Source organism: Haemaphysalis longicornis, unplaced genomic scaffold (genome assembly GCF_048455015.1).
Source record: "Haemaphysalis longicornis isolate Haplotype H1 unplaced genomic scaffold, Haemaphysalis longicornis Haplotype H1 scaffold_9, whole genome shotgun sequence".
In the NCBI taxonomy this organism is placed as follows: Eukaryota; Metazoa; Arthropoda; class Arachnida; order Ixodida; family Ixodidae; genus Haemaphysalis; species Haemaphysalis longicornis.
Genome location: NW_027526460.1, coordinates 79,250,723 through 79,264,256, shown reverse-complemented (window position 1 = coordinate 79,264,256; position 13,534 = coordinate 79,250,723). Strand labels below are relative to the sequence as shown.

The 13,534-nt window shown below is 43.7% G+C and overlaps 1 protein-coding gene across 4 annotated transcripts in view; it reads right to left on the bottom strand.

The window, feature by feature from the left end:
• Positions 1–13,534, bottom strand: part of LOC144152734 (uncharacterized) — a 66,225-nt gene that overhangs the window by 17,698 nt on the left and 34,993 nt on the right. For 3 of the 4 annotated variants that reach the window (XM_077684144.1, XM_077684146.1, XM_077684147.1), the window contains exons 8-19: positions 12,119–12,196; positions 11,987–12,049; positions 10,030–10,167; positions 9,784–9,882; positions 9,554–9,611; positions 9,320–9,406; positions 7,573–7,635; positions 6,545–6,613; positions 6,375–6,437; positions 4,971–5,087; positions 2,038–2,100; positions 1,145–1,339 (exon numbers count right to left, since the gene is read on the bottom strand). In XM_077684144.1, the coding sequence (XP_077540270.1) occupies positions 1,145–1,339; positions 2,038–2,100; positions 4,971–5,087; positions 6,375–6,437; positions 6,545–6,613; positions 7,573–7,635; positions 9,320–9,406; positions 9,554–9,611; positions 9,784–9,882; positions 10,030–10,167; positions 11,987–12,049; positions 12,119–12,196 (1,093 nt within the window). The remainder of the gene's footprint in view (positions 1–1,144; positions 1,340–2,037; positions 2,101–4,970; positions 5,088–6,374; positions 6,438–6,544; positions 6,614–7,572; positions 7,636–9,319; positions 9,407–9,553; positions 9,612–9,783; positions 9,883–10,029; positions 10,168–11,986; positions 12,050–12,118; positions 12,197–13,534) is intronic. The other variant, XM_077684145.1, reaches the window with a different exon arrangement.

Sequence of the window (13,534 nt, the reverse complement as noted above, 5' to 3'; positions counted from 1 at the left end):
ATGCACTTCAGGCCCAAGAATGCCAGATTATGCAGCCATAACAGTGTGATGATTCACCCTGGCAGGCAGGTTTCTAACCATAGACATCAATGCATGTCCATAAAAGGGAACCTAAAATCCACTCGGCCTTCCCCTTGTTTTCCAAACTGGGGAGACGTTCTTCGGTTATCTGATCTGGGCTTGTACGGCCCATGAACTACCTGGCCTTTCTAAACCAAACAGACACAAAGATCTCTGCCAGTGCAGGTATGGTGCAATTTTAGGCACTTGCCCCAGCAAGTCCCAAACATGATCACACGTGAAGGTTTGGTTAAAATGGCACAGTAAGAGTTCTCTCAAAGCAGTGAGTGACAGCTTTGTAAAGGGCAAACAATTAACACAATGCTTCAGGTCTTGCTTTTGCCATGGTCTTCGAGCCCTGGCGTCACTAAAATTATCCCAGCATGAACCATTTCCTACTTTCAGCAAGGAGTCCCACGTAAGCTCACACATTTTGCTTCTAACCAAATAACAAGACACTTAAATATCCCCCCCCCCCCCCCCCTTCCTGCTCCCAAGAAATACTCAGGTATTTTAAAAATCCCGATCGATCGTCATCATCAGCCAGCTAATGTCCATTGCAGGACGACGGCCTTCACTACAAACTTTGATCCGCTCCGTTCCTGCACCGTCCAAATCTATTCTTTGCCGCAAAATTTTCTCACCTCACCCCGTCAGCAAGTTCCATTTCCCACAAGATATCAGAGAGACATCCAGCAAGACATCTAGTAAGAGATCTAGCATGACATCTCGATGACATCCAGCAATACACCTGGAAAGACATCCAGCCCCACATCTGCTGAGACATCCAGCTACACGTCGAGCCCGATATCTAGTCAGACATCCAGCCAGACATCTATCGAGGCATCCAGCCAGACATCTATCGAGGCATCCAGCAACAGATTCAGCCAGGCATCTACTGAGATGTCCAGCTACACGTCCAGCCAGACGTATAGCCAGACATTTAGAGAGACATCTAGAATGACATTTGGCGAGACATGCAACGGGACATTTCACAGCAACCTAAAGGCAACACGAGTGTCAGCCCAGAAAAGGCAAGCAGACGATCTCTGAAGGGGCCAAAGCAGGCCAACGCTGAACGCACCTTGGAGCCGGACGATCTGGCACACTTGGTCCTGCACCTGCTTGCGCGCGCTGGACAGCTGGGCCACGAGGGCGGCCGTCTCCTCGGACGGCTCCTGAGGGGGAGCAGGGGGAGCGGGGGGCCGCTCCTCGACTTGCTTGGCCCTGAGCAGCTGCTGCTGCGCCTCTGCTCCACACCAAACGATCACAGCATGCTCTGATTAGCGCGCCAGAGAGGTCGGGGGAGCAGAACACGCCTCGCTTTCCACGAGGACACAATGACCAGCAACGGCAAATAAAAAAACAACAGAACAAGAGCCACTCTCGAAAAAAGTGATCCGATAACATTTTTTTTAATAACACAATACAAGTTTCCAAGCAGTGAAAAAAAATGCAAGCACTCTAATTTCAAACCTCTTCCAACGCACTATGACCACACCGCCTAATGTGGTTTAAAAGTCGAAACAAACAAAAAGGGAAAGGGGCATAGGCTACTTCTTTTTGCGCAAACAAGAGTACAGGTGTCAAAGGGGATGATGATACACTAACCTACCGCTGACATCTGACAGTACGATGACAGCCAGACCAAATGTGGAAGCTGTGGAGGCCTCACCAGGCGGCATTTGCCACGTTACCACCATGTCAAATTTACTTTTTGCAATGTGCTATTTTAGAATCAGTTATTAACCAAGCCTCAGAACACTACATAACAGCAAGGACTACAGAAAGCTGTGAGCTTTTTTCCCCCATTCTCACTTGCTTTCTTTCGAGCATATTGTAATACCAGCAAGTCTGAATCGCTCACTACACCCAACAGCAGCTTCCGATACACCATGTTCGTTAAAAGTATATTAAAGTTAAAAGTTAAAAGCACTCTGCGTAACTTGAAGACAAGGCGAGAAGCGCCGTACGCACCTTTCATGGCGGTGATCTCGAGCTGCGCTGCGTTCATCTTCTCCCGTGATTCAGACAACAGTTCTGGGAAACGCAGAAAGCCAGGGAGAGAAAGCGTTCAGAAAGTGGCTACGTCATGTTTATCTGCCGCAGCTGAAGGCACAATATACTGATAAAGACACTGCAGATTATGGGCTCGATTTATTTTTTTTGTCACTACAGCCCATTAGCCAAAATTTAAAACTAACCCACTAAACTCGGCCCAGATGTCACAAATACAAAGTGGCTAAAAAAATGACTGCTTGGTAAGGAATGTTAAGTCAGAACAGTTAGGCATGCAAGTTATAGGGTAAAGGCTATAAAAAAAACTTGGAGGGCAAAAATAAAAGGGTAAAACTTTTTAAACACATGCAAAGAAACATGCCGGCACACTTTTTAGTATTGGTTAGACGTGGTTTCAAGTATTTAAAAAACAGGATACTTTTCATGCAGGGTAGGCAATCAGCAAAAGCAGAATGGTGCGGTATTTCCAAATGAACACTTCTACGTCTCCCAGCCACCCACCCATCACCCTTTAGAAGTTGACGAAGAATTTAAGAGTGAAGATCGATATTCAGTCTATTACCGATACATACGTTGAATAGTTTAACAGATGGTTCGGCTGACTGTCCTTGAAGGAGCGGTCTGCACTATGAAAATTGCATTGGTACTATTAAAATCTCTACATTATTCCCTTTGGAAGCTGAGCAGAAAACAACACCAGACTACTATTAGGGGTATTAATAGGAACAAGCACGTCACTATCCTAACGATAAAATGAATGCTACCTTATGTCACCACAAAGAAGAAAGCTGGCAACTAACTGCTTCATCCTGAATAACATGTTACCGAATAAACATTTTTTCAGGACAGCAGGCTCAACTTTCCCCCTCTCCTCCCTGAGAGCTTCTGTTCACCCTTTCAAATGTGTTGCTGCCCAGTAATCAAACTTTTCAGTAATGCAAAAAAAAAAAACAGATCAAATTACAAAAACTAGTATGTAGAAAAAGTTAGGCTCTGGATGTAAAAGAAACATTGCTGTAATGTCCCTTTCTTAAGTTTGCCATTTTTTGTTTGACTGCGGCAAAACAGAGCCAATATTTAACCTTCGCAAGCTTCCTCTTATTCCAGCACATAAACAATACGAGACGAAAAAAGTGCAACATAAGCTAAAGACACGCTTCTCAGGGTTCAACAATCATCCATCGAGCTACAGCAACAACGCCACTGAATCCCACCAAGACAAGCCAGCAGCCTAGAACTACCAACAGTAGTCGTCGCCGCAGCGGACTGTGCATTGCCGAAGCCCGCACGCAAAGCCGAGCCAAGCCAAGCCAAGCCAGAGAATGCGTATACCAGTGTGGCCAGCCTAACCTTGCACCAGAACCAACATGCACGACTTCTGTCGCTCGAACAGACTTGCAAGTTCGCGGGTGTCTACAAGGTGGGGGAGGGGGGGTGAGGGGAGAGGGAGGGGGAGAGTGCAGGCAGCATTTCCACCACCCATCCAGTGCAGTGTCAGTGACAGGGGGGTGGGGGGTCGTGCCACAAATTGCGGGGAAAAACAAGGGGATAAGTACGGGTTAAAACAGGCAGAAGACAAACAACACATCACTCCACACACGGGATTCTAGTACATGCAAAACAGATTGACCGTTAGTGGCACAGAAAGACAGTACAGTGGTACACAAACAACACTCTACAAACTTACACATTTAAGCTGTTCACTCGTAACACTGTTTAAGTAACAACAAGGGGAATCTGGGTGCTTGTGGTCGTTGAAGAAACATTATTGGAGCCAAGATATTTTAAAATTAAATGGAAGGCGAAATTTTTTTCTAATTTGAGCTACCACCATTAAAATTGCTGCATGCTGATGGGGAAAACAAATGTTCGGATACTAGCAAAAATCGTTTTTAAATTTGCGATAATTTACTAAATAAAAGCTGTCGTGCTTTCAGAAAATACTGCTGGATTAGTACTTAAAATTTTCATGAAACCATAATACAGGAAAATAAAGGTGTGCAACGAGGGTTGTCTTAAACAACTAGCTCGTTGCCTATTTCAAAAAGCTATGCATGTTCAAAGTTTATGATTGAATAAAAAGACATTATTTACCATTGTGTTTTTGTTTCACAATTATTTTAGGAGAGCTGCAAGTGTGAAATTAGAAGTGTGAAACAACCATCACTCCACTTTTTGATACTGCCTATACTACCTTATTTGTTCGATTATAAGGCAGTGACGATTATTAGGCGAGGTTGTAGTTTGGAGAGTAAAAAAACTCTCCATGTATGTATGTATGTATGTATATATATATATACTATAGTATATATATATATATATACATATATATATATATAATATTATATACTGAGCTTCAAGTATAAGGCGGGGTATGACTTAAAGAGTATGGATCTTGGAAAGAAGCGTCGCCTTATATTCGAATATGCATGAACCTAATTTTGTTCCTAAAGTCCTAATTTTCCAGGGACCCAACGAAACCTTATGGAAACCTTATGGCACCATTTTGTCTATTGTTCCTCCAAAAATGACTAATTATCTTTAATTATCGTGGTAACTAATTGACCAACTGAAAAAATAGTGAAATATTTGGAATTAGTGGGAAAACAAACCAGCAAGACTGGCAGGTTTCACAGAGTTTACTTGAAAATTAAAAGGAGCTGTTTGAAGATTTTAAGAGCAGCGTCATCCCCCCTTAAAGGTATTTGCTGGCTGGAACGGCACTCAATGAGTTACCAAACGCTAGTTATTGCAAGCTGAACAAAGCTGTACTTTGTCTCAAAGGCCCCTTGAAACAGGCATGCATAGACACTGCTAGAAACTTCCCCATGTCAGTCAAAAAATAAAAAAAATAATAAAAAAAAAATAATAATAATAAAAAAAGAGTTCACCTCGGAGCTCTGCAACCTCAGCCTGCAGATCGTTGACGGAGGGCCGATTATCGTCTTTCACTTTATCTTCCAGACTGTGCAACTGTTCCAATTGTTCCTCCAGCTCGCAAACTTTGGCTGATGAGAAAAAGAAAAAAAGAAAAAGAAAGAGGTCATAATTAAATGTGCAAAGAAGTTTATCTGCAAGCACACTTGCAAGTTGAAATGCATGCCAGTAAAGGCTTTGGAAAGTTTGTAGTTATTAAAATGACAGAAAATTTATCCAACTTGTCCGCGCCGGTTACAACAAAATGCCCATTCCACGAACATTTATAAAATCCCCTGTTAAAACACCACTGGAGCAAACGCTAGTCGGTATCAATTCGATTAATTCCTGTACAGTGGCCCACGTACCACAAATTTGGCACTGTCTTAAAGTCCAACTGCACTCAAAATTTCGACCTCTTGAAAACCCTATTTCCATATAGTCTGCTTAAAAAGAAAGCAACATGCAAAATACAACAGCTGAAATACGCGCGTGGACGCCGCAAGCGGCCAGCAAAAATCGGCGATTTTGAAACCGAAACCGAGGAGAGCGCGGCCATTGCAGTGACGTTGCAGCCGTCCAGCGAGCGGCCGGACGGTCACCAGCTCGGGAGAAGGTCTGCGCGCAAGCCCTACGCGCGCACAGGGCAGCGGAGCTCGACCGGTTCTCCAGCTGCGTGGCTGGCCAGAGGAAGAAGTCCCCGTCGGCTGGAACGTCACAGGCGCGTCATGGCTGTTTACGCGATCCGCCGGCAGGTGCAGCGGGGTCTGCGGCGGAGCTTTTTTAAACGCTTCTGACTGGTTAACGAGGCGTTTCACGGGGCTACCACTTGTTGTCTAGCTGATTTCGGGGTACTTACTACGCATTAAAAATAAATTTGGTCGAGGTGAAATTTGAGTGCAGTTGGCCTTTAATTCCACACTTCTGTGGCCTCAATTAATGTGGCCTCAAATTATCGCATAGCGGGCTATGAACCGTGTAGCTGCAATAAGGCAGCAAAAAACAATACAGTTTAAGGTAAACGCACTTCAGAGTATCAAGTCCAATGTATTCAGCAAAAAAAAAAAAAAAAAAAATCATGCGTACCATAAAAAATACAGATTGTGTTAAACTTCTTGACAACAATCTTTTTAATTAAATTCCCCAAAACACTATTAACTAGACAAATATTACACAAGTGTTTTTTAAGAGGGGGTTTACATCAGAAAAACTGGAATGCCATTAAAAGCTGGGCCACAACTTCATTAAGCCATAGACGTCCACATTTCAACACGAAACATGCTTAATTAACCATGGTTTGGTGTGGTACAAATTAAGCAATGCATGTCGCGCTTAATTTAAACAAAAAAATCTACAGTAGCGCAACTCCCAAAACTTACCCTGAAGCTCGTTTGACAGCACGCTGTGTATTTTCTCCTCTTCTCGTAACGACTCCATGTTCGCTTTATGAAAAAGGGAGACAGAAAACGTAGCGTGCAACAGTCAACGGGAATTCAATCAATCAATACAATTACACGAATGCAACTCTCACAGGACAAACGAAGCTTACAGCTTAGGTTGATTTCCAGCTCCTTGCTTTCCGACAGCTCCGACTCTTTCTCAGGTTGAGTGGGAGACTCTGGAACGAAACCATCAAACGATGACAACCACTTCTTATGCTGGCCCACAAGACAAAAGGGATCGCAGCATTACTAAACTGTAAGCGTGGAAAAATATCCATGTTTTGAATTCTAATCAAATAACGACTTACCGAATGACTTTATTTAAAGTTTCTGGCCTTGCACATACTAAGCTCAGACAAGCACACTTCGTGAGGCATATTTTTTGGTTGCCCAACAAAATGTTAAAACAATAGCTCCTAAAACAATTTATTAATTTTTTAGTAAACTCTGTCAAATTTGTCTTGCTGCTTTTTTCCCCACTGATTTAAAATATATGCCCTTATGTTTTCGGTCAGTGAATTAGTTACCAAGATAATCAGAGATAGTTAGCCATTTTTGGAGGAACAGTTGATAGAACAGTGCTGGTCATAAAACTGTAATCTTTATATTTTCCAATAGTGTGAAGCCTGGCGAGTGCAATACGAAAATCAGCTTTTTGATACACAGCTTGTAACTAATTTCACAGCTCATTAAACTTTGGTGTTTGAAATGGGCATTCGAATTGGTTCCTTGCCATCGGTGCCACCAAAGTTTAATGAGCTGTATAATTAGTTCCAAGCTGTGCGTCAAAAACGGATTCTCTTATTGCACTCACCAGGGTTCATAGTGTTGGAGAATATAAAGATCACAGCTTTATGGCTAACACTGTTTTGTCTATTGTTCCTCCAAAAATGACTTGGTAACAAATTGCCTTACTCATCACAAATCGGAAACATTTCTTGCATCTTAAACATCTGCTTAGCAATTTCCAGAAATTTTTTTATTGCTTCAGAGTGCTTATTTTGTAACATGCTGCGGGAGAAGAACATGTTCACATGCCAGTCCTACACATCTATGTGTCGCACAAACACCATTAGCCACAATGGTAGAAAACTACGTCGGCAAAAGTACGACTGAAGACCAAGGCCACAAGTACCTTTTACAGATTCATCGGCGAGGCTCTTCTCGAAGCACAGCTTGCCGTCCGTGTCATCAGCATCTGCAAATACCGAAGAAAGTGACCCACGTTTTATCATTCCGAGTAGGAAGTCGCTGCTGACTAAGTTATCAGCAAGCGAAGGCGGCAAGGAAACCTGAAAGCCCTAGTACGCTAAACAAAATGTTGTCAGAAAGTTGCAACTGTTTTTAAATCTTAATCCTAGAACTGCAGAAACTAATAGCAAGAGCATGGACCAAGGTCAACCTAAAGCTGGAAGTTACCACAGAAAAAAACTACAGTCTATGCTAATTATAATGGACCCTGTTAATCCGCAAAAAAAAAAAAAAGAATTGTCTGCTGTATCTAAAGAATGCAATATCCAACCGGGAAGATGAGGGGGGGGGGGAGTGGGTGGGTGTAGTAAGGAAGTGTTATGTGGGAAGTGCAACCAGTACATATAAATGTACTGGTACATATACACACTGCGTATAAATGCTACGGAAGAATTATTCTTTCTACACGCCTGTAGCATCTCTGAAAACAATTGTTGAACATTGTTTCACAAGCATAGCACCGTTGCTTAGAAATGCCCTACCACATGCGGTCGAGTACGTAGATACAAACTAAGCCGAGCAAATAAAGTAAGAATGTAATAGGAGCTATTACTAGCCAGCTATAAAAATCAGCCGTGGCCAGCAGAATTAGCCAAGGGCCCTTCAGGCACTTTGAGACAAGGTACGTTGACCCGAGACGTTTCGCCAAACAATCACAGCTCGACGTTCTCCAAGGCTGCTTCCGCGCTTTTTGACGAGTGCATCCTGGTCAGTACAACAGCCAATATGAAATAATTTGACGAAGGCTGGCTGTGAAAACGAAAGTTGGGCCAGCTGGACTCCACACGGTCAGCGGCAGATTGCACGCAATAGAAAAGACCCATATCCCTAGTTGAGGCAATATTTACCTTTTTCCCATCGAACGGAATGGGAACGATGCAAATGTGGGAAGTGATGAAGTTCACTGAACCTGACCTCTTTGTTGCATAACAACCACATGCAATGACGGCCTTCAGGTGTGCTACTCTGCGTATTTGAAAACGCTGTTCCTCGATTTCACCAGAGTAGTGTTTTTGGTGGCGTCCTTGTTTCTGAGAGTTGAGTTGACCGGCTGCTTAGACAGGCCCGTTCTTCTGGCAATGTCAGCCCGTTTTTCGCCACGTTCGACAGCGTTAATTATGCCTAATTTATCCTACAGTAAAATATACTACCCTGCTGCTGGTCGCATTAAAAAAAAAAAAAAAAAACACTGCCACTGGCATTGGCTTGGCAACGCCGGCAACCTGTTTTATGCTGGAAAAAGGTAGCCAGACGTAGTAGTTCCCTAGTGAAAATCAACAAAGAAAAAGCATATTGGGTGCCGCCGCCGTAGAAGTCTGCTCTTCACGTTCAGTCCAAACAATTTTCGCCCAACATTTAGTGTCTTGTAGCCGGTAGTCTGTTATAGCCGGGACCATTATAATAAGCAAAGTGGATTCCATTTAAAAAGCATGGGGACCAAACAAAGAAACACAAATGGTCCGTCGTAACCGGAAATCCATTACTGCAAGATCCGCTGTAACGAGCATTGACTGTAGTTGCTCTCAGTTTACAAACAAACCACACTCTCATACTCCAGGCTGAAAGGAACACTCTAGACATCACTAAGACGCACAGAACTGAACATAATACAAGGTTTTGAGGTGGCATACCCTGATGGTTCGGCATGTTCTCCGAGTTCAGCACCGGCTCCAAGCTGTCTTCAATGTACTGGGCCTTCTTCACCTGATCGAAGCGAGCTGCAGGAAAGACACAGGGTATATGAGCCATCAAAGCGCAATCCCCCGGGTCACAACAGCAGCTCAAAGCCAAAGGCTGGAAGCAACCTGTACTTGCAAGACATTTTGAAATTCAAGCGTGGGCAGCAACTGTGCAGAGAAACTCACCTTTCATGGCCGCCAGCTGTTCCTTTGCAAAGTCATTGTCTGCCCGCAGAGACTCGATCTAGAGGAAAAGGAGAGGTGTGTCATTACATTGGCACGAATGCTAATGGTTTAATTCCACTTATTCAAAGTGCCCCACGCCAGAGTGTCCCACAGCTAAAACGCCCCACAGCTAAAGTGCTGTATAAAGATTTTATTCATTCACCCATTCATTTAAAGTGCAATGTAGTCACCTTTGCCGCAAGAACCAGCTCAGCTTTCTGAAGCTCCTGAATCTGATTCTCCAGAGCCGTCTTCTCCTCAGTCATGGCCTGATTCAGCTCCTCAGTTTCCTGCGCAAGAAAAGAAGATCCAATAGAAGTAACATTCCACACAGGACGTCCCCGTACAAAAGTTTGTTCCCCACAGACTCATGTGCTCGTGTCACGTCAATTCTATCATGTTAAAAAAAAAAAAAAAAAAAAACGGTGACAAATCACCTTGAGTTGCGTCTGCAACTGCGCGATTTCCTTCTGGTGCTTGTCGTTGCGGCCTGCAAGCGCACTGATCTCTTTCTGCGTCGTCTCGTAGACCTCTCGAAGCCGGGCACACTCCTCCTCCGTACTGGTAACCGTGTACTGTCGGGAAAAAAAAAAAAAAAAAAAAAAAAAAAAGGAAAGAAAGAAAATTTAGCAGTTCCACTCAGCGGGGAAGCTGTCAAGTGCAGAGCAGTGATGTGCGAAAGGGACTGTGCCAACCTCTCTTGAGTAGTTTCAGTATCAGCATGGCGTTGATACTGACAGTAGTTAAAGGAGGACACTGCAGCCCTGAAAAGGTCTATAAAGCCACACTGGACTGAGTTTCAATTACTTTCGGGTAATTAAAGGAGCCATGAGGACAAAATACAAGTTGAATTTATTAGAAAGACTGCTCAGTCTCGATAACAGTGATACCAATATCATCGCAATCCTCGAACAAATAACGGAGATATTAAAGAAAACTTGTGAAGCAGTCGCGACCCCCTAGCCAATTTCCCGCAACTTTTCTATGACATCACGGAACTTTGTTTGTGCGATTGGCGGCCACCTAACTGACCTGTCGCGACGACACATGACTGGACGTCTGTAATGGGGCCTCTAGTTCCATTTGACTGCATCACTTGAATGCTAACATGCAGTTAACGCACTGAAAATTATGTTTTACTCTTGGCCCATATGACGTCATTCTTGCTCATAACACGTCACTGTGGCGCAAAATTTGAAAGATTTTAAATACTTCTTGCTTTTTTTTTTTCGTTAAAAAAAACATCTTTTGTGGCTGTAATGGAGCTGAGTGAGATACTGAATCCGAGTTCTTTCAAATTAAACGAAGTTGTATTTTCTCTTCAAGATTTCTTTTCCTTATTTTGTGTTATTGTGTACTTATTTGTGGCCTAGCAAGGGCAGCCGCGCAGTGCAAAGATCGCCCCCAAAACTTTGCATATGAGAAACATGTGCCTCTGTGGCGCAATGGGATAGACATCAGCTTCATAACGCGAGGAACCAAGGCTCGATCCCAACCAGGGAAAGCGGTGATCTTTTCGAAGCCTCTGTGTTGGTGCGTGACGCCGTGTTACTGTAACTGTGGCTAGATACCGTGACCCAGAACAAGCCATGGCGACAAGCCGGGCCCCTGAAGTGCGCCACACTTCAAAGAAAGAAGGTAAAAAATGGCAGGCCCGTCGAAACAAAACAAAGGTGCTGCCCAACAAATGCAGATCAAACGTTACAGTATCAGCTTTTTACTCAGGATAAACATTTTTGAAGTGCATTTTGCTGAAAGGCTCCAGTTTGACCCACACAAGTTTGCATCCGTTTGAACATGCCCAAGTTTCAGTACGTGGGAGCCTGTGTATTTTGCCACTAAAATACTGCCACCGCAGTCAGGGACTGAACTTTGTCGTTGGCATCAAGAATGCTTCAGACATGCCAGCATCAGCCCTGCATTCAGTAGATGCATGCAACGGCACATGACAAAACTCAGCAGCTGCAATCACATCTCCCCCTCCAAAGAAAACGAAAAATAAGAAGCTACCCAGTGCTCCCTCACTCCCAAAGAACCACAGTTCAAGGCGACTCAAAGGGCTTCCACACCTGGCCCTTCGTACTACCACTTGTCAATTAATTCTTCTATCTCGCTCTTCTTTAACTCGCTCGCACGACTGAATTCACTCATGAATCAAAATAGCAAATTTTTTTTCGACAATTCAATTGACCAGATGAGCCTGAAATCAAATCAGGTTGCCGTTCGAGCCTGCAAGGCCTTTTCCAATTATTACGCACCCCTGTATTACAAACTGATTTACAAAGCGGCATTACAAATGCTGAGTTACAACTGCTGCAATACAAGCGCTGCAATACAAACGCTGCAATACAAACGCTGCATTAAAAACCGGCTCATGCTTAGCCGGGAGCATACCTCGAGTTCTTGAACCCTCCGGAGGGCCTCCAACTTCTCCTGGAGAACTTTCTTCAAAGACTCCTGCAAGTTGCAGACGAGAATAGCTCTCAGACCCAAGTCAATTAAGGAGAGGTAACACAAGAAACTCACCTTGGCGGTGTTCTCATATCTGCCCCGATCTTCATGTAGCCGGGTTATCTCTTCCCTGAGCTTATCATCGGTGGCGGTCTGCATAAGAACGGAAACAAACATGCATGCACGTCATAATTGTCATGCAGGCCAGCTTTACGACAAGTTAGAAAGCCCCATTCAGAACTACGCGACCTGAAAAACCATAGACCTAAACCAGAAATGAAAACTGGTCATCAGGTTCAGTGAAGCGTACACCAGCATCAAATTAAGGCTGAGGCAGCAGTAATTGTAAGACCTTTTAGTTTCTAAGAAGTACTTGCAACGATCGATGTGTTTGCAATGCTCCATTACGACTTTGTTATGCGGATAAGATTGGCCGAACATTGACCCACCAGACGACAATACCACTCGCTCTCTTTCACAACACCAGCCAAACAGTGGCGAAAAAAACACCAATGACTACGCTTGTTCTAGTTTTATTTTGGCATTTCCTGGTCCCTCCACCTAAAGAAAATAAGCTTATTGCAAAGCTCTCTGGGGCTGCACTAACAAATTATTCAGCTATCAGAACAAAGAGAGACTTGGCTTTGTTATTTTGCAACATGATGGGTGAATCTTCCAAGTTGGTGTCCCCAACACAGCACGTAACTGCCCAGAGCCAAGTTTTTCAATGAAGACTAAGTCAGTGATACTAGACCGAGCGTATGCTACTCCAGGACCATATGACACTTACTCTGAGACTAACATAGCCACACACTAAAGTTTTATAACAGCTATTCAGGGTCTTATAAGAGCAAACTACCGTATTTACTCGCATAATGATCGCACTCGCGTAATGATCGCACCCTTGAAGTCCGTCGTCAAAATATGACCTTTTTTTTTATTTCCCGCGCAATGATCGCACCCCTGAACTTGCCACAGCCGTATGTCGTTGTGTGTCAAGTCTATACTACGATGGTCCTGCTTACATCAGTTTCCTCCTCTTTCAAAGCGGACACGGCTACGTTATTGCCGCGGGCTTGATTATATTAGCGATATCGGCAAGCGTGCATGAGTTCTTTATTGGTGCGGAAGAAACTCTCACTAAATGATCTTACTGTACTCACAAAACATAAAAAAAAACGCGCTCGGCTTGCTGCGTCGGCAGCCGTGTCTTGATGTCCCACACTGTGACAGCAGCAGCCACTTATTGGTCGACCTGTTCTCACCTCACAGCAAACTCGTTCCGGCGCATTCCGTAATGAAAACACTGCATTTTGCATCATTCGGTGGTCAGTGGAGTTTTAATTATGTTTTTATTTGTTATGTTTATTATGTTCATGAGACTTATCGTAAACATTCTGACCTGCAACTTGCATTTTCTGCGCTGAAACCTTTTCCCGAAAAATTTACCTGCGTAATGATCGCACCCCTAACTTTGCATCATATTTTTGA